This window comes from Bombus pascuorum, chromosome 13 (genome assembly GCF_905332965.1).
Source record: "Bombus pascuorum chromosome 13, iyBomPasc1.1, whole genome shotgun sequence".
Classification (NCBI taxonomy): domain Eukaryota; kingdom Metazoa; phylum Arthropoda; class Insecta; order Hymenoptera; family Apidae; genus Bombus; species Bombus pascuorum.
Genome location: NC_083500.1, coordinates 7,820,514 through 7,842,618, shown reverse-complemented (window position 1 = coordinate 7,842,618; position 22,105 = coordinate 7,820,514). Strand labels below are relative to the sequence as shown.

General features: G+C 41.5%; 1 protein-coding gene across 2 annotated transcripts in view; it reads left to right on the top strand.

The window, feature by feature from the left end:
* Positions 1-22,105, top strand: part of LOC132913266 (protein lozenge-like) — a 37,363-nt gene that overhangs the window by 2,256 nt on the left and 13,002 nt on the right. The window contains exons 3-5 of one of the 2 annotated variants that reach the window (XM_060971467.1): positions 5,430-5,543; positions 10,248-10,358; positions 12,686-12,985. In XM_060971467.1, the coding sequence (XP_060827450.1) occupies positions 5,430-5,543; positions 10,248-10,358; positions 12,686-12,985 (525 nt within the window). The remainder of the gene's footprint in view (positions 1-5,429; positions 5,544-10,247; positions 10,359-12,685; positions 12,986-22,105) is intronic. The other variant, XM_060971468.1, reaches the window with a different exon arrangement.

The following is a 22,105-nucleotide window of genomic DNA, read 5'->3' as shown; positions in this document are numbered from 1 at the left end:
ATGAAATTAATATCTCGTATCTCTAAATGTAAACCGACATTATAATGTTATACCTGAAATATCTAAACTAAAATTTTATATGTCTAAATGTAAACTTTTTTTTAAGATTCCACGTTAAAAAGCACAACGGTTAGATTTGAAGATATAGATCAACGATTAAAGATAAATGATCAAAGCTCGAAGCAACGGATTAAACGAACCAATAGAGTGAGTTAGTTTTGAGGTTTCGAGTGTCATCGTCAGTGGCAGTTTGCTTTGTAAGTCGTTGAAAAAGCAGCCAGTAAATTATCTGTACGAGAGAGGCATGTACCGTGATTTCGAACCCTCTAAAAGCACGGTTATTGTAATCATCATCGTCATCAACTGGCCTCAACCCCGCTTGACTCGTCTCTCGCTTTTAAACCCTCCGCATCCGCGAGTTCCCTCGCATCCCGCTGCCCCCAGAGTCATTACTCGATGTCCGCCGGTAGCCCCGACCTAGCATCCGAAACAACTGGCCGTTAATCAGAAATCATCGTCCGTCGGCCAGAGAGAAAGAGGCTAAGTCTCGAAAATCAAGCAAATCCGATCAATGTTCCTACCTTGTTTCTGTAAAACACAAATATCAATTTCTTTATTTTTTAGTTTTAAGTTTATTTATATTACTAATTTACTTTATACTTATTTTCTTTAGTTAATATGCCTCAAAAGTTAATCCTGAAGCTCTCTGGAACGGATGTATGGGTTTATGATGCAAAAGTTTCTATTTCAAAAGCAATATTAAGAAAGGTCGTAATTAATATTATACAGTTATGTGACAATGTTTATTTGCCGTACTGTTTTCTTCTACTTGTCAGACCTTTATACCTAACATTACTTCAGATACCTTTAAATATCGTTTTTGTACAAAGTGAAAAATCTATCCGGAAACTTTTGCACATAACTTTAATGTATTTTCTAATCATATAGTAGATTTATTATAAAATTTTTATATACATATTTCGTAAGCATAAAAGGAATTTCTTAAGAAGCGTTACAGTATCAATCGAAGCATAGTTAATATTAAAAAAGTAAAACTAAAGCTTTCGACGCAATCTACTCAGTTAATAATTTTATCTTCGAATCCCTTTTTTGAAAAGCGCCACAATTAAAGCAGACAGAAACGAATAGTCTGAGAGTTAATTAGAAATGTTAAATATCTTCTTTACCGTTTGCACTTTACGTTAGTTAATTCGCTGTTCGGAAAACCGCAGTTGTTAAACTGCTTTAAAAGGTATAGATTAAGCTTCAATGCGGAAATTAAATCGTGTCAGCCGCGAACAAAGTTACACGTTTCACGGGAACCGAGCTTTTAATAAATGATTGTCGAATGAATTGATCGTCCGGTAGCTTTTTAAATAATCCGTTTTTACGCCGATTAAGTCGCAGATTTTAGGGACGCGCGTGTACGTAGATCGGGCGACGATTATCTACGGGCCAGCAGGTAAACTCATCGGGTTCTACAAATGCATTTTGCACCCCACGCACCGTACGATGCATTTATGAATTAACGAGCCGGACTGCTCGCGCTCGAGCTGTACGCCCGTCGATAGCATCATTTATGTTTCATTCGATTTCATCATGAAGTGCAGGGTCAGCGAGGTTCCATCCACCTCCTGACACCGGACACGCTATCCCCGAAATCAATTAGCGAAAGGGACACGTCCCTCGCCGGAATCCTTCGATCCCTTTGTCTAGTTTTTGGTATTTTTTTTCACTATCTCTCCTCGATAATCCGTAATACTCAATTTCGACGATTGACCAAACCACCCTCGTACCGGCCGCGACCGGCCAGTCTACCTACCCTCCTATCATCGAGGTTTTGTTTCCGCGACTTATTAATTTGATTGAATCCTACCGCACCGCTCCGATCTCCCCTCTCGATATTGCCGATTCGTCCAAGGAATTCGACGGAAAATTCGGAAGCGTCGAGCTTGAAATTTTCTCGTACATGAATATTAAGAATTCATCAAACCGAACCAAACGTGACCACCGTAGTCTGGTCAGACCAGATCGAGTAATAATATATTCTAACAACAAAACGAGGTAACTACAACAAATCTTATCTAAAAGAAACACGAAATATATAAGATCAACGTTGTTGAAAGAGTTAAAGGAAGCAAGAGACTAGTAAGATGTTCGCAATTATCACCTTCCGTGAAGGCACGATATTTCTTCAGCGGATCGTAAACGAAAAGAAAGAGAGGTGGCTGGTAGCGCCGGATCAAAGAGAGGGGCTACAGAGGTTGAAACGGGCGTTCCATCATCGTCGGGACCGAGGCAGCCCCGTGCCTATAATTAGTAATATACCGCAGTCTATATCGACACGGCTGAAATTACCACCGATAGTAATTATTTGACAATTGCAGAGACATCCTGTTGCGAGACTCGGGACCTTCGTCCCCGTTCCACCGAACCCTTCGCTTTTCCATCCCAGCTCCTGGCTCTCCCACTTGGAGAGAGAGTAGCTACCTAGCCCTACGCGAGAGAGACCTCGTCCCTCTGCTCTCCCTTCCCCCTCCCTCCATCACGGTGCCACGAGTATTAACGGACGGTTTCGAGTGGTTTCGGATGGTTGTGTGGGCGGTTTGGGATGGCGTTCATCTCATCCTCGGCACCGTTGGAAACGCACCGACACATCGAAGCGAGCCGGAGTCGCGCTGGATAACCGGCGATGTGGTGCACGTTATATAGGTGGCACATACGCGTGGCCCGGTTTTGTCTGTCGGTCTGTCCGTCCGTCGTTCGCGAATGCACAGCCTGGGTGTCCTGTCTCTGCAGATGACCGTTCCCATCATCGAGTATTAACCGCAGGTCCGGCCATCGGTGGGGGAAATCGGCCGTGCGGCATTATTAGCCCCAAATGCGATGGACTCGGACGATGGAGGGAAAGGGGCACTCGGGTGTCGTGCGCGGATTCCCTTCCTATCATCGCTTACGATATCGCTTCGGTCAGCTTCCGATACTTTTCACGCTTTTTTTTCCCCCTTTTACATTCAACCCTCTTTTACTTTCTTATAATAGCATCCTTTTGCAACCATCTGGATTCTGTAAATTATACATTGAAATTAAATGGTGTTCTTCGAGCCCAAGGCGTATCCTTGAATACAAAATCGTAGGAACGTCGAAACTTTCTGTAGCGTCCAGCATAACAGCGAACGCTTTACTGTCTAGACAAAGTTGCTACATTTACAACCGTCGAAAAAATTGTATTTCCTGTCCGATCCATCAACGACGAACGTTGTCATGCAGGCCGCGGTAAGAGCGAAAAGACAGACGTAACGGCGCGCGAATGCGATCGATGCGGCTAATCGATTTTAAAGCGAAAGCCAGAAAGAGGAACCGCGACACGCGCGATTTTTGGTGTTCTGAAACGAGCCACTTTGCGCTGGACCGAAACGATGACGATAACAAGGATGCAATGACGGGCGCGAGAGCGACAGCATCGCGGGCTCAGGGGCTGCAATGGGGGCAAAAGGGGTGGAGGGTGAGCGGCTGCACGCGGGGGAGAGGGCATGCTATAACTAGGATATAACGCCGTGCCTCTCTGCAGTCAGTTGCAGCTCCCGGGGGTGGCGGGGTTGGGGGTGTTTGATGCCGGTTATCATGTTGACAGACACAGCGAGGTGGACCAGGGTGCACCAAGGGGAGACAATTACAAATCGTTGACGTTTACGCCAACACAAACGACTATATGTCCGCGACACGTTAGATATCCTCTCTTTAACGCAAACGAAGGGTCTTCTTCGTATTTTCTCGGCTGTTTGTCGAATTTCATGCCCCAGATCTTCTTCCAGTTCCATTGAAATGTCGATGGTTTGGTAGATCGTAGAATTCTTTTCTTGAAACTTTGAATTTCTACGGAAAGAAGACATCGATGTTAAGTCATGTTCTTAATCTTTCTACGCGAGAGTAGCTCTAAATTTCAGTACGTTGTACGTCGATCCATCGCATGTCTTAAAAATTATTTCCTTATTTTTTATCAGTATCAAAATATTGAAAGCTATCAACAGTTACAGGTACCTTTGATCATGACAGCCGTGTCTCATTACAGTATCAATGACATTTCCAAATGTTTTATATAACATACATGATATTACACGTGAACATTGGCTGTATTAATTGTTCAAATACGTTCGCGAGCCACTGTTTATCGCATTAAAATTTATCTTTTTAGTCATAAAGGTGACATTGAAATCGGAAAATCAACCAAACATGGGCTTTCTCTCTTATCACCTTTATTTTTTATCCCAGACTGAAAGCATTGCAACAAGACGATCAACACCTCCTTCCTATAAAGGCTATCTATTTTTAAGTGGACCGTGCCGACACAAAGTAACTCGAGAAGAACCACGGCTATAATCCAGTTGACTTTAGCATCCGAAAGAGACAAGGGGTTGTTTCGTTGGAACAGGCAGCGAATTACCAAATGCATATTAGCGTGCGATGGGTCGTTTAAGAAAGTGTAGTCAATCTCCGCGACGGACGTTTATGGAGAGGGAATTAATATACCGGACCTTCAACTTTGAGACCTTCGTCGGTGATATATGCACACCGGTGCTCCACCCCCGGAACGTCCTTTTCTCTCCCGCTTTAGAGTCTGCGCGCTCTAAGAAACTCGCGGTCTCTCGAAACCTAATGGACGTGGATGTAATTGCGGTACGAAATCGTAAAGTATTTAGATCGAGATTCGCTCGTGGCACCACTGACCACAGAATATAGGTCTGTCGCGAATTTGTTTGCAATTCGATAGGTAATAAATTCCTCTTCTAACTAGAAATGTTATTACTTCTTATTATAGAATGTATATTATACAAAATTTGAATTTGAATATGAGAAATATTATTCGTACGTTTCAGTAAATTTACATTTCGATCGATAGTAAATTGTTCTTCTAACTAGGCATCTTTTATAGAATACAAAAAGATTCATTCAATATTTTCTTGTCTATAAGATTTCTTTAACTGTGAAATTCGATTGGTGATAAATTTCTCTTCTAAACAGATATTTTATTGCTTTTTTATTTAAAGAATCATTCTCATATTTTCTTCGTTTATTACACTGTCCTCTCGTATTAAGAATGTCCTGTTTGCCATTTCGAGACCGAGGTTTTATTACTTTCCTTGTGTCATCTTTATTTTCCTCCGTTCAATTTAAAATATTTAGCAACAGCCTGTAAAACATAATTTCACTTAAAGGGCAAAAAGAGGAACTTTAACTATTTCCACATACATCGTTAAGAATCTTGGGACAGTTATTATATTGGTCCTAAACTGGACAGAATCCTAGCTACATATGTAATAACAATATATCTTTACAAAGGAGTAGTACTTGACTTGATACTTTATTTTTAACTAAGAGAGCTACATATACATATCGTTCTTTTATCATATTCGATTTTTCTGTTTTAGGAAAAAGTTTCAGCATCACAATTACTGTATCAACGACACCACCCCAAGTGGCCACGTATACGAGAGCCATCAAGGTGACCGTCGATGGACCCAGAGAACCGCGCTCCAAAACGAGTGAGTAGATCAAACACTTTCCATTCTCTGGTAGGCCGTGGATCGCGAGATCTATCCGCGGCCACCGGCTGCTACTATCCGTGGATTCCCTGAAAATGTACCGATAATTCAACGAAAGTCCCTATACGCGGTAATGGGAAGTCATTACCGAGCAGATGGTGCGCGATGATGCAGTGGTCGACGTGCGTACCGCGCGTATGCGTGTTTTGGGTTAGCTATTCACCAAGCTGTACTACATAGACAATGCTTTTACCAGCACACTGCCGCGTGAAAAGTAATCCACTTACCGTAATATACTATGAAAACCTCGAAAAATATCCGTTAATTATCGATGCTTGACCATGCTTAATAACGGTGTCGTATGATGCGTATTTGCGATACCGGCTTGATATACAAATAACTGAAACCATCGTTCAATACGCTGTACTCATAGCCTTTTTAGAATTTGGGAAGAAGAAGGGACATTTTTTCAGATATCCTTTATGAAACTTGTCTTAATCGAGCGAAGATTAATTCACGAGTTGATGCATTTTTGTTTAGTTTGAGGGAATACAGGGAACATTGGTACGTTTTAAGAAACACTATGAAATCCTCCAAAGGAACATCATATGTCTCTTTAAGTTTAAAAAAAAGGAAGAAAATTACTGGGAAATCTTTTCAGATATTTTATAGGTATAAAAAATTACGTTAATCGAGCGAACATTAATTAAGAAGTTTCTGATGCGTTTCTCTCACTTTGACATCTGCAGAGCAGAGAAACGTACGTACACATATTGAATATTCGGAAACCACAGAGACAACTGGAAAGGTGAAAAGCAGGAAAACAATGATTATTCCTGCAATTATTTGAAAATAACTTCGTTGAATCTGGAAATATTCAAACTTTAGCAGTTTTTGATTATCCATTACCGGTTTCACATAATGGTTCCACAAAATGTAAATTTATTTCCATAAATATTTTTCGATGATGCTCTCGTCGACGGGAGGAGAGAGAGAGAGAGAGAGAGAGAGAGAGAGAGAGAGAGAAATTCAAAAAATACAGAACGATTGTTCCAGCTTAAGCGAGTGCCACCAATTTCAGGCTTCCATCCGTAGAAAAAAATGCCTGTTATTTCGATATCAGATTAATAGCCGCTGCGGAGTCGACCACGAATACGGCAGCTTTTTGCGGACGTTTCGCATTTGTTGTATAAAGTATTGATAGGCGTAGGACGATGCGTGCCCGTCGGTCTCGCAGATTTTTTTTTCACCGCTGTTGTTTTTCGAAATGGTCCAGCGTGATTGATTTTTCTAACGTTTTTATAGCTCGTTCACGTTCTGCCGGTCAATCGATATAACACTAAGCGTCGAAATCTATAATATTCGTTGAATTTCCCGTAGAGGCATAAAATTCTCATAATCGAAGTTATTTAGGATTTGATTTTCATCAGATTCGAAGATAGGATAGAATTTTCAACTATTTATCTGTTAATATATAAAAACTGACAGTTCTCTGTACACGCTCGACGTGTTTGATCGCATGCATTTCGGTCGGGAAAAGTCAAAACAAGCAAATTGATGTTTTTTTTCTTTCGTTGTTTTAACCAGTAACCTATGGAAATCAACGGAATATCAAAAAATCATTTATGGTAACAAAAAACGTAAATTATACGTAGATATTCGAGCTTAATTTCTCAAATAGGTTCTATCATAGATACCCTGTTTAATTTTTATGACCAATTAGACAATTTAATAGACGAGTGATCGTCAACTTTTTTCTCTAGTTTCTATAAATCCAAGCTTCTTCAGTTTAAGAAGATAATCGACTTTTATGGCAAACAAGCTGCTTCGATATCAGAAATCATCCACCGAAGAGTAAAACAATTAAATACCTGCTTAGAGATCATCGATTTCTGCTGGACCTTTTAGAGATCCAAGTGGATAATTGGACAAGACAGAAACAATTCGACAATTCTGAAACCATCAATCTCTTCTTTAGTTCTCAGAGATCCAAGCTTCCTCGGCTCAAGCGCTTAATCGACTGTTTGAATAGCATCATCCAGAGAACAGACAGACGCGCGACGCGTGAAAACTATTCCAGACGGCAATCGCCGGTCGGACTCCGTAGCGGATGAAAGGAATCGGCTTCGAGACAGGACACGCATCACGACATATTGCATACACGAGTTTTGGGCAGCGATGGCGTGGCTCCTCCTGGCCCTGGCACGCACCAGGGACAATCTATGTAACAACCAGCGTACGAGCGCCGTCGGGCAAAACAACCGGCGCTTTCATTGTCCTCGCAACGATGCGAAGCGCGCCGCTCCGCAGACACCTGCCGGCTATCATTATTGCGTGGATAATCGTGAGCTTTTTGTTATCGAAAATCACCACCCCTGCCCGCCCCGTTTTTCGGCTTTGGTCCCTCTTTTTCCCGTCTCGCCTCGACCGGCTGTTTCGCTGGTAATCGTGCAATTTCTGTAATTCGCCGGCCCGTCAGCGCGTGTAAATACTGCAAACGCGGCCACCGTGGCCTGGAACGACACGTAACCGGATTAACGGACTTCCAAGGCTGCGACAGCCTGACCAGAACCGTTTGAACGCGTTAGGAACTTTGAGAAAGGAAGTTGGCAAGAATTTTACCACCGTACTTGCTTAGGAGAAGATTACAAATTTCCTCTCGTTCTACCTACGCAATTTCTTAATGTATACGTTATTTCCAAAGAAACTACGAACGACGAACTGTGACAGCTTCATTCCAACAGTCGCTCAGTTCTAAGAGTAATAATTCTTGTAAATCTGGAGTAAGGAAAGCAAATAGTCGTTAGTTACACAACCTTCGTATCTTCCCTAACAATTTCTATTCGAGTATCGATGCTTACAGTTGTATTACTCTCCTATCGATGTACCATACAGGCTGATAGTAAGAGAACGTACGTCGACGACAATGTAAAGTATCATTAGACTAGTTTCTCATTCTGATTCCTCCTCGACTGTGGAAAACGTTCAACCAATTTCTCGATCATGCTTGGAAACGAAAACGAATGGAAAAGGTAGCCATGAATCGGGTGGAACGACCGGAGAAAAGGGGACGAAACAAAGTGGCTACCGGGTAGCCGTCACCGTGGCCGAAAATCATCGAAACGTTCCCGGCAAAACAATATCGATGGATCGGCCGCTGTCAGTCAAAGGTTGAAATTGAATTTGCTTGTCCAGTAATTGCTCCGCGTTTGGAATTTCGATTAGACAGGAATACACGACGCGTTCGTCTCTCTCGAAATCATTTTCCCTTGCCCTCGTAAAAAAAGCCCTTTCCATAGCCATACACGTTCGTTCCAGACTTAAGTGTTGCAACCGTGATTCAAAATATCAAAAAATCCATTTGAATTCTTAAACAACTAGACTAGAACGTGGTTGCAGCGGTGTATTACAGCTTATAAATATCAAAATCGGTACGATCATGGATTGGAAAAGCACGTCTCTCGGGGAGATGGTGAATTTTAGAGCGAATCGGAAGCAGGTTCATCCAGATAGATCGAGAGAAATCGCGCGTTATCGAACGATATTACTGCCAGTAGCCGTCCATTGAAACTATACAGAGATCGCAATTGAAAGATATTACCGGATGATTGGAAAGAATCCTTAGATCGAGATACTGGATCACTTGTCTCGATGAATTCCTTGTTTGTATCCACCGATTCGTCCAAGTATCGTCGTTCTTTGTATCTACCGATTCATTGACAGTAGGTTAGAATTCTAAAGCACAAAAAGAAATGAAAATCATCATTAAAGTACAGTTAGCTTAGAAACAGTTTGATGATACCTATCTGTAGTGGATCAGCGATAAATGGTGTTTATATGTTTTGGTGTTCATTCGCTAATCATCAAGGTCCTACTCGATAAGCTTTGCATCTTTTCTAATAATTGCTTTCCAAATCGATTCTTACATTTACACTATTCCTGTGTCCATTTATCATAAAGCTTGCTAGTACGAAAATATAAATCGCACAAAGTACTGTCAGGTCAGGTAAATAACGAAATTATTTCAAGTAACGGGGCTCGACTGCTCCGAGCTGATTGGCATCATTTTTACCATAAATTTTCACGAAGGAGAAAAATCTAGCAAATAGAGAGAGAGAGAGAGAGAGAGAGAAACAGAGGAGTATCTTCGTAGAAGAATGAAAAGGAAAAGAAAGGAAATATTCGATTTCTCTAGAGTCTAGAGTCTAGACTGACCTATTTCCTATACCATCGAGGAGTAGGAATTTTCTTTATCGTTCCTTCCAAGAAGAGGTCCTTTTCTGCGATAAATTTTTACGAAGGAGGAAAATCTAGCAAATAGAGAGAAAAATAGTTTTGTATGAAAGCAAAGAGGAAAAAAGAGGAAAGATTCGTGTAAAATTCTCGAAATGCTGGCAGACCACGACGCGAAGGAGGACGTAAGACGAGCGGAGGGAGGGGCCCGTTATTAGAGAGGAGGAAAAAGCCGCGCTATTTCCGTCCTCTGGGGCTGCCACACTTTGATTAGATAAGCCCACCACTCGTGCTGCGGAGATTGGAATTATTGTTCTCTCTCCCTCTCTCTCTCTCTCTGTCTCTCTGCTTCACCATGTTCAACGAACAGGCGAAGGGGCAATCGGTGAAGGTGTTATATCACGATCGTTCTTGTTTATTGTAATTAACCGCCTTTCCGCTTCTAGATTCGGATAGCAGGTACGTTTTCAGATATCCCGAACAGGCACGACGCGATAGCGAAGTCAGGCCTTGATGATCTAACATTCGAAGAGATCCTTGGTGCTCTGATGTTGGATCGATCGAAGAACAATCCTCGTTCAGGTGTGTTAGATCCCCTTACGTAGTTGTGAAAAGCGTGAAACTAATTAAATACCGTGACTCGTGTATCAACTCACTTCTTTCGTCCTTGTTTAGTATATTCGACGATCCTGATTATAGTCGTTTCATTTTTTTCACTATTGTTGAGAGACATAGAAATCCGAAGAAAAGTTATGGAAATTGATATAAAATATAATAAAAAAAACTTATTGTCATAGCAAGTCGCTTCTTTGGCTCTTGATATATTCTACGGTCGTTACGCTCCTCTCTTCATTCTTCTTTAATAGAAACATTGTTTAATAGAAACATCGAATAAAGCAAAAGAGATTGCAGGAAAAGAATCTTGAGAAAAGTAGTCATGAAAACTTGACCAAATACATATTGTCGTATCAAGACACTTGTTCCTGTAATCTATTCGATAATCATGTTCCTGACATTATTTCTTTTTAATAGAAACATCAAACACTTGAAGACACAGCGAGAAATCGAAAAGAATCTCTCAGAGAAGAGTTCAGAGGGAAAATCTCTTGAAAGGTGTAATTGAAACCTCTGCCTCGTCGTAGAAAGGACGAAAGCGCGCTGCCTTGCTCTCCTCCGTCGCAATCCGTGATCCATTCTGAATTATCCGCCGCCGCGCTACATCCCATTCTACTTTGCTCCTCTTGAATGGAAACACCTCGGCGAGCCATCCAAAAAGAGTGTCGGCCGGTACGTTTGGAGCATTACGAGCGTCCGGTACGTGAGAAGTCGTGGGATCCGGTCGAGGAGCTGAACACAGAGCTCCCTTGTTTCTCCTGGGCCGGCGATCGTGGTAGTCGGTAGCGAGGAATAATCTTGTAGGCATCGGTTGGCGCACCGGAGCTGACCATCTGGGCTCACCGACAATTTCGTGCAGTTTGCGGTCGAACTTTATTTGTCGTTCGCCCTCGTGGCCAAAGTTTCTCTCTTCCTCTCACAGCCGAGCGTGTTTTCTTTCCTCTTTCAACTACTATTCTCGTCTTGCTTTTCGTTCCTTCTCTCACTGGAAGAATAACAATTTGCGCCTCGCGAGCTCCCATTCTGGGCTTCCTCTTCTGATTCCGAGAGGAAAGGGGAACGTGCTCTACATCTCTCGATCGACGCCGATCCTCTGCAACCGTGTGCTCTTCGAGCGAAAAGTGGAACGAGAAGATCTTTTTTCAAGGAAACGCAAAGGAGACAAATTATCCAGAGTTTCCTATAACGATCGATATTTCGCGGATAAAATGCCAGAGGTTATATAGCCTAGTGATTTTGCCACTGAATGTCCTGTTCAGTGATTACGTAAACACTCGAGCCTATGCACGTGGCGCATAATGTGCATCGCCGTATAACGATACACACGGACTGCGTGCATATTGCGATCCGCCCCAATAGAGAATCGCCATGTTCGCTGTGTATACTATGCAGGCAACGCGATACTTGGCTCTGCCAGAGCTCCATCAATTCACCGGCGGTGGTTGGAATGTGCGAGGAATGCTATTGAAGTCGATCGAGACGCGAGCCACTCGAATTTCTTAATTATCCCTCTCTATTGGGCTAATTGCACAAACATATGTCTTCCTTGTCCCTCTTCGTCCAGGATGCTGAACATCCCTGCTTTGGATAGCAAGATTATCCAATCTTCCTTGCGTCTTTGCGCGCTTCTTCAAATCTCTCGATGTTTACACTTTGAGTTGTTAATTCAAAGTATAGTATCTTTCTCTCATTTTACTCAAAAGGAAGAATTTGCATAAATAATCGTTAATACATGTGAAATGCTTGGTCGTTTTTGCAAGTGGAAATTTAATCGCACGTAATTTCCGTCGAACATTATATGTGTATTTAATTGGAGAAATTACCATATGAGTGTTTACTAATTAGTTTAGTTTAGTTATGGTGAGTTTATAAGAATGACCAGTTCTCCGGTTTAAAGTTTCTTGGAACGTAGCTGTTACAGTTTTCCTTCTAATAATTTATCTATTAACAAATTCTTGAAATAGAGCAGACGATGCTTTTAGCATTTTTACATTTCACAAATAGTACAGAAATTTATATTTCTAGCAACTTTACGGTAATTTTTCAAATTACATCTTCTTAACATTGAATGTATGTGACTTATAGCAGATTTTGGGGAACAACATTCGTTTGGGGAACAAAATGTTTTAATCTTACGATTAGAAAAATTCGCAAGTTTGGATCGAAAAAGACTGAAACAATGCAGTAAGATTAAAGTTGTTTTCGGTTTCGTTTAGGATATAAATAAATTCATTGACGCATACAATGCTAAAATTGGAGAAGAACTGGAGAGAAACGTGTTATTTATCTTTCAGGGCAGACACACATTCCTGGATTGGCGCGAGTTCCCGCATTGTCCCGAGTTCCTGGACTGGCACGAGGGACCTTTCCCGACGCACCAAGCCCGTTCACTCCCTACCTACGGGAACCAGAGCCGTACAGGAGGAATAAGCATCACGTCGGCAACAACGTCACCGCGAATTCGGTTAGTGGTGCCTGTACCAACCCCAACAACACCGATCCGACCGCATCGCCTGCTTCCAGTACACACCTCGGGGCTAATAGTGGCTCCTCGGCTCATCAAGATTGCTACAAGCACAGTCCTCAGCATGGTGGTGAGTCTCACACCTTTCACTATAGCTTTCGTGCCTCTTTGTCGACTTTAACGCTGTAACAGCAGACTAATTTCCAACATATAGCGTTGTGTCATAAGTTTTAGGACGTCTATGCGATGTTACGTTTATTGGAAGATTCGGATAGATTTTACTTTATTTGCTATCTTATATCGTAAGATGCGAATTTTGTATATATGTGTATATTACATACATGATATTTGACTGCATAATGTGAATAAAATGACAAATTTCTGTTAAAATAATTGGAAAATAGAGGCGGTGAGAAATTTATACTTGGCGCTTCGATATAGCTGGTAGCGTAACTTTCAGGACACTAATTAATAAAGTATGGTTTAGGTCGTGTCTGTTGGACAATTTAATATCCCAAAATATTTGAAGTGGGAAGGTAGAGCTAATAAATAAGTAAAGAGATACACAATATCGTGCACTAGGAATTAACACACACCTGACGCTAGTGTAACATAGTGTTAAGCTTTGAACGCTCCTGAATTTCACGAATCATTCTGGCATTCTGATAATAACAACTTATTTTCTAAATTATAATTAGTTTCATCGAGATACAGATATAAGACAGTCTTCTCCGATTTCTCGATACAGTGGATTACAAATATAGACGAAACGGATCGGTTAGAATCAGAATATCCAAGCTACGTGGCTAATTAATTATCAGAGCTACTTGCACAATTGTAGTCATATTTTTAATGCGATCTTATGAGTCACGTAAAACTCCTTCCAGCCATGCAAGGAAATTCGTTAACTTGTGAGTTGTGAATTTTCTCCACTTCTCTTTCGCATTTTTTAGATTCTAACGCTAGTTCGATCGAGTAAGTGCGAGAATATAGAGGCCGTGTCTTCCGGTCTGTTTGCTCCTTTCCTTTCGATAGCGGATACTCTTCGGGCATCATCATCTTTCGCTCACGACCAGCATCCTCGTGGCTCGTGGAGCGACTCGAAACTACGCACAAACCCCACCCAACCCCTTCTCCTCTATCAAAATGGGGAGGAGGAGAGGCGATGGCGAGGGATCAAGAGGAGGGGAGGTCTGCCGTTTCGCGAGGTAATAGTTTCATACCTCGTTCCGGCTCTGCACCCTCTAATTCAACGTAATAACGACCTGTTCAACCTGCCGTTTCCATCTCTTCTCTCGCTGATCTCCGCCACGATTCACCGTTGGATCTCTCTACCACGAGGCAAAAGTGTCCTGTCCTCGCATTGTTACATTCTCGTTGCGTTCAGTAAACAGATTTATCCACCGTTTGATTCTTTTTCTCATCATTTAGCATGAATCATAGCCTCTAGATGGAAAAAATTCTCGAAAATTTCTGGAAATCGTTTAAATTGATCTGACAAGGTTAAGCGGTAACTTTTTAAGAAATATTTCGAGGCCAGTGAAGGTATCGAAAGAGTCGATAATTCAAGATGCAAAAAGGCGGGAAACTCGGCGGCCAGTTTATTTCTGCATGGCTCGTCTCGCATCAGCGGTCTCGACCTGATCAAAGTTAAGTAGACGCGCCCCTAGCTGGCAAGACCTCTTTGAAGCTACGTTGCGGTTTCTCTTTGCCCTAATCTCCTCCTCCTCTTCGACCTCCGCTACCTTCTCCGTCGATCGTGCTACCTTCCGGGCCAACTTTGCTGCACCCGTGTCACCTTCCTGGATCGGCCACCATTGTAATTACCTCATCTGGGGAAGCGAACTTTCCCTCGCCATTCTTCTTTGGTTCATGCAAGACAGTGGTTTACATCTTTTCTTTAACCCACCGTTTGTGACCAAACCATGTTATATGAAGATTACAGGCGAAGTACACGATAGGTCGCACTTTCTATCTTTCGCAGGGAAACGATTTCGAGATTTAGCACTTTGTCAATTAATATCATATTATCGGACTTGTTTCTGTGTTTAGTTCTGGCACGAAACATGTACTTTTTCATCCTCTTAACAATTTTACAAACTTTACTCGTAATATTACAATATCGAGACTGCCGGATTTGACTATAAAAATTTGATACAATTAAAGGAATGCTTCGAAAAAGAACCCTTCGTTGAAAAATAAAAGTATGTGCTACGACTTTTATTTGCCAATGCTTTACAAGCAATAAAATCACGAAGAAGTTACTTTGGCGATTCCTCAAAGGGTTTGGAAAATAGTTCATTTTTCGACTCACGATCGGGATCGTTCGCCCATAATATAAGTATTTTCACGCCTATCACATGAATGGAAATCTCAGGCGAAATGCTTGCTTTACCAGTCGCTCATTCATCTCTTCTCTCTTGCTCTTCTCTTTCTTCACGCCTAATGAGCAGATGTAAGGGCCGGCACACGTACGAATGAGCTCAGAGTGCGAAATGAGCGTCGGTGGATGCAATTTTCTTCCTCCTCCTCGTCGTCTCCTTCCATCGTAGCCGAGTCTCTCTGTTCTTCGGTGTTTTCGAGGCAGGCCACCGATTCAGTGATCCCCACTGAATTTACAGTCGGTACAACCTACAAGACAGGCCCGTGCACTCACGTACGACTCACGTGCACGTCTGCGTAATACCAGGGATCGATCGAGAAGCGATCGATCGATCGAGAGCTGGATCCATGTTGTTTTTGCCGTTCGCTGCTGGCACGAACTCCTCCTTTTGTTTCGGGCTCGGTTCGCTTGCGATGCCAGACGTTGTTGAATCGAACCTCTATTCCTCCCTCTTGCTCCCCATCTTCTTCGTAATCTTCTTCTTCTTCGCCATTTCGTCTCTCTTTCTGCACCGCCACCGGTCTCTCCTTCGCGTGATTGCTCTCTAAATCTCACCTACATGATCACTGTCGATCGTGACTCGGCCAGCCACGTTTACGAACTATGAATCAAAGCGCCGTGCCTGACTAGATGGGGAAACTTTCAACGCTATTAGTAGACTGCGTGTATTTATGCAAATTTAGATTTTTATGGAGGCAGTTAAAGAGCCAGGGCTCAGGCAAAGATTCATCCCGTCCACTGAATATTACAATGAGGATAGCACTTTGGATATTTCGCATACTTTTGCAAGTATTGTGCGCGTTCCATCCATGTTTGCGCATTTAAACTTTCTATAAATCAAAACACGCATTCTAGCTATTAGGTTAGATAGAATTTCTGTTTATAGAATTTTCGGCAAACGAGTAACATGGCAGTACATACTTTCTACTGTATGAAATATCACAACGAGATGCAAACTGTTTGTGGCTAGGAAATTTGTGGCTATTAGGATGGCACAAGGACAAGAGACATGTATCACTGTCTACAAATATTGGAACACCTGTTGGTTTCATAGAAAATATGATAATTCATATGAATTACCATAGATTACCACCGCAGAGAAGCGATTAATCGGTGCAATTTTTGTATGCAAGGTAACGATTCAAAATACAGAGAAAAGGTTTTCGGCGATTGTTTGCAAGGATTGTAGGAAAATAATGGATTGACAATAGTATATTGACAACTATAATAATTCAATTGGAACTTCATTGACAAGATTTTAGATAAATTAAGTAGGCAATTGAAACGAATGGAATCATTTATGTTTTTACCACTAAAATCATGACAGTTGTTTCTCATCACAGTGTTAATTAAATTCCAGAATATAACACATACGATATGGGTATAAAAGTTTCCTATGATAAGTATCGGAATACTTTCATGAGCCAGTGTACCAATCAGAGTAGCATTCCCTTCGCCAACCTTCTTTCCAATCTCGAACACAGTACACGTTTCTATTCGTCATAAACGCACCAGAAACAAGCTCATACAGCAACAATCTTGGCTAGAAGGTTTCTGCAGGTGAAGAAAAAAGGGAAGCGAGCGTTATTCCTGTCTCTTATAATATAACCGTGTCCGTTTCTCGTCTTCTTCCCTGGAGTCTCATCTCGAGTCGTGATCGGGATAATAAGGCTCCGCCAGTGGCAAGCGGGCCGAGTACCTGAAGAGCTGGTGCAGAGAATCGAAGGAAGAAGGTTGCAAGTCCTCTTGCCTGTTGGTCGAAACGAGAGGGGCGAGAAGAGAAAATAAAGAGGACAGGAGAGACAAAGATGCTGTTGACGTAGTAGGGGTAAGGATGCTGATTATGGGGTGTCAAACAATCACGCTGATTGTATATTCTCCGCTGACTTCTTCTGTCTGCCTCGACGTTTACTCGTAGTCGCAACCCAAAAGCGGTGGATCTGTCTTGCTTGCTCGCTCGGCTGTTTTCTTCGAGACGTCGCGTCGTAGAAAACGTAGAAACAGGCAACAGCAAGGAATTACGTTAAATTATGTTAGACGATGTCTTCTACCGTTTAGTGTCGAAACTCTAGTCAAGATTCTTTCGAGGCAAGATGCATAAAAAAGGAGAGGAACAGTTTGTCGTCGCATCAAGATATTTCACAAGTGTGCTCCTTAAAGATTAAAGTGATCCACTTTTTGCAAATTTCTTAATTTCACGATAAGATAGATGATTAACTTTCGGATTTTTATTTCATTCGATGACTAGACAGAAGAGTATCAGAATGAAATGATTGGAAAACGTGGTTGGAGTAATCTGATAGATCGCAACATATTGAAAATATGTAGGTAATAAATCTACGATATTCTGCAAGGGACAAATAACATTGGTTCAATTATTACGTTGATTTAACATAATTAATTCAGCCTCGCCATTAATGCCAACAATATTTCCTAAATATGCCAAAAAGTGACAGAAACGTGTATTTAAATTACTCAAGATTAGATGCAGAGATAATTTCGCTATAGAATTTATCAGGCAGGAAACGTCACTCGCGATATTTTACATTTGTGGCCTCTATTTTCCTCAGAAACGCAACTCGTACTTGGAAGCTTCGATTATAAAGATCGCATAAATATATTTGTGTATCTATCTACCGGTAATTGGATAGAAAAGTCGAAGAAGCAAAGGGGAAACGAAGGAGGCAAAGATTTTCGAATCTCGCGATTCCCACGTGCCTCCACTCGTGGCAGAGAACACGGCTACCTTTCTGCTCGTTTCTCTGCCTTTTTCTCCACCTACTGATGATTGTCGTGTTTCTTACTGGTGAACGAAGATTTTGTCCGACGGGGCTTAATGGAAGGCTAGTGCGTGCTTGTATGGAATCATTATTCCTCCTTGGGATGGTTGGGAATTTTCGTTAAACGGTACTCTGCTACTATAATAAGATAGAGAGAAAGAGAAGGAACAGAGGCCTTTGTCGTTTAATGTCAAGCTGCGGCCGGATTCGCATAGAATTTCATCTGGAAAGTCAGTTGCCATTCTCTCGAACGCGGTACTTCTTTTTAATTCTCGCGGCTGGTATCACGTGTGGTTGATTAAATTTCTTCGTCACGTCGGCGCCTTCGAAGCGTCTGAGGTCTGCCCGGGGAAAGGGTTACCTTTCTTAAAGGGGTGCGAGGGAGAGAAGTTGCCAGGCAATTAGGAAAGTGTCACACACACTCCTTTCGCGAGTCTCCCTCGCAACACGCCAACCCCTATCATGCTCTATCAGCAGGTTATTAACGTACAAGCTTAAACTTGCCGCGGGAACTCTAAAGGATCCGTGACACATTAGGAAACGTGCAATCAACACCCTCTGTAAGTACATCATTAACTATGAAAGTTGGCTCGCTCCTGTTTTCACAATGATTCAAGAAAATATCGACGTTCGTAGTCTTATTTGTCAGAAAATATCTTTCCTGGTATATACAAATTTGTGGAGATTTTAATGCATCAAGCATTCTTCGCCTCGTTTTTTTAGCTTTTTAGAGACGAATTCTCCTTTCCACATTAATATAATCGCTTTTAATTAATATTGAATTAATATTAATTAATATTGAAATACGTCGATGTACCGTTGCAGACTGTGAACTGCAGAATCTGAAATGTGGTTCGTTGAAGATACTGGGTTCTGGGTTTCATCAGGTGAATTGCGTGAGAAAAATTATAGTAACCCAATAATATTCTAGGAGTTACCTTGACACATATCGTACCATTAGCTACGTAAGAGTTGAAAAAGTTGCTTCGTATACGTTGTACATATTTGTGGGAATTTTAACGCTCCTTTCGCTTACTATAAGTCACGACGCGTGTAGGTAAGGAAACTTGGTCGCAAACGAGGCTTCGATGCTCACCGAAATGACGAACGCGACCGCAGAACTTAATTAAACTCGTAAATCCGTCGCCACCGTCGTCCCAGACAGCTACGACCGTTGTTGCGCCTTGCTACTTATTTCCCTGCTCGCAGTCGACCAATCACTGAACTCTATTTTGAATTCATGCAAACGCACCCTTCGTACGTTGCAACAGGACATCATACTTCCTCAATGGAATCTTCCCTTTCGTTAAGAAAAAATGATCCGTAGAATGAAAAGTTTCAACGAGTTCCCTTTCCAAGTATCAAACAGCTTTAGGAAAGATTCAAGTACTTTTCGGTTTTCAGTGTCTCACAAAAGCTACTTCAACACTTGGCGTAGAAAACTTTGCACATGTATTACATATAAAACGTATCAAAGAGTTTAACTTGAGTATCAAAGAGTTAACTTGCAACCTGGAACTGAAACCTGAAAATGTGTACAGGTTACAAGACATTCATTGCAAACATACGGTTAGTAAAGAATTAGCATATAATACGAATACTGCTCTTAAACGCAGTATTATTATTATTACTGCTAAGGATGGTCTCATTGAATATGTGGCTCGTTAATATAGCGACTAATCGAATACTTGTTCAAATACTACAGCGACCTTTACAAAGTACGTGCTTGCGATAAATATCTTAAAACTTCCGCGTGTATCTTCGAATTGGTTTCAAATTTTACCGATATACAGCTATAATAATACTGCCTCATTACAGTACTAATGAAATTTTTTAATGTTTTATGTAATACACATAATATATGTTCATAAGAGCTTTCTGTAAGTGTTGATATACTTTTGCGAGCCATTATAAGTACATTCAGGATGATGGAAGGAGAACTGGACGAGATCCTCGGCTTCCGCAAAATGGAATTTCAGAAATCCCTGGGCTGCGGTGCTCGGTGAACTTTATCGCCTGTCGGTTTATCGCGTATCCTGGTGACACGACATCCTTCGTGTCCGTCCAATCAGGCGCGCACTTGGCGGACGACTCAAGGAAACCCGTGGTGACCGCTAGGCCAAGACCGCGATAATAACCGGGACGAATGGAACGTTTCGTTTCCACGTATTCCCCCTTTCAAATGCTCAGGATCCAACCGAGGTGCTTTCCGGAGATAGCCGGAAGTAGGTTCCTCGTGATTCGATCGCGTTTGATCGCTCCATCCAGTAGATAAACTGACTCAAATAAGCGACAGAGCGTAATCACTTTTTATTATTTGGTGTCTCCATTTTGTCTTTATTATCTAAGATCCTTGCTGTTCAAGATCGGAAGATCCCGTTTTCTATTTTTCTTTTTTTTCTTGTTCTTTGTTAGAGAGAGTTGCTACAATTTATTTGATTATGCAGATAGAGAGAGAGAAAGAGAGAGGGAGAGAGGAAGGAAGAGAGAGTTGAGAATCTAGGATGTGATAGACGAGTTTTGGCACGAGGGCTACTCTTGGGAGGAGGGTGGATTGAATCGAACCCTTCGCCCCGAACGCATCCACGCTTTTCCCACGACGCTCTCTGCTCGTTCGACGTACGCTGTCCCAGACTGCTTACCACTGAAAAATTCGTTTGTGGGTATTTTAAGAATGTAGCTGAGTTCTAGAGACGTTTAGAGAAAATAGAATTTTTGTAAGAGAAGAAATATCAGAAAATATACAGATATTACGTGTGAATATGGATATATACGAAATATAAGAAGAATTTGTGTTTCGCAAATCAAGAAAATTCAGCTCTGGAAGGACCAAATTTTACAGCAAAATTATTGCGACACGCCATCGTTTTAATCCACTGTTAAACAATTAAATCGATAGAAAAGATAACTTCCATGAAACAATATTCTCTAAATAATGACACGCTTTGTAAACGAATTGCAAAAGTCAGCGTGGATAAAAATTTCTGAAGTGGATCGATTGGCTGGCTGATGGATGAACTGGCCGAAAATCGAGGCGTCCGGCAATCATCAGGATACTCGTTCGAATCGATCTGAGAGATGATCGAGGGACAATCTCGAGCAAATCGATCGAGGTCGATCCGCCGGCTCGAAACGTAGAAAGAATTGAGCCGGACGAGCGAAGCGAGAAAGCAGTTCACGATCCAGAGGATCCCGCTTCCCGAGATCGTCATCCTACCGAAACATCGGAGCAAAAACTCTCGAAAATCTTGGATATAAAAAGACGGCTAGGCTTGTTGCAATAATAAGCGCTTAGTCGACTGAAGAAACGGAAAACTGCACTTCCGACCACGTTCATCTCGCGTTTTACCATTAACAGTCATTTATTTGGAACAGTTTCTTTCGTCGTAAGATAAAAAGCATCGAGACTGTTCCAGGATTATCTCATTGAATCGAGTGTTTCGATTGTTTTTTGAGGAATTCTTGGTGCATCGCGTCCTAGAAGGAAATTGCAAATTTTCACACGCTGCACTTTTACAACTGTTATTTGTTTTGATATCGACTTTTTTTAAGTACAAAAGTTTGAGCGCTCGAGAAGTTTTACAGAGATTATAAGAGACATCACTTTTAAAATACACCCTGGAATTTATGACTACATATATATTTTTTCAGGCATTCGATACTAATTATACATTTGGACAATAAAATTGAGCAATTGGCAAGAGATAGAGTTGGATAGTTTGATTTTCATATTCCACGCGTTGCTTTCTAAATATTAGATAATATTAAATAGGGAAAAAAGATAATCCACATAATAATATACCAATTTTCCTCAGTTTCTGTTCAGCTTTCCAACTTTGCTCGCAAGAAACCACTTTCAGATTTTTCATTAATCGATGTTGCAGTAATCGACGTTCCAACAGTTAATATCCTATTGTATATTTATTTTGATAAATTTAAAAATAACAAAACATTAGAAAGAGAGGAGTGTCAGTGCTTAAAAAGGGAAGAGCTTTTGTATCCTACAGTAAGAGATCAGATACGCTCGCACGAAGCAGAAGCTTCTATTTAATAATGAGTTCCTCGCCTCATTCTCCATTCGTCTCGC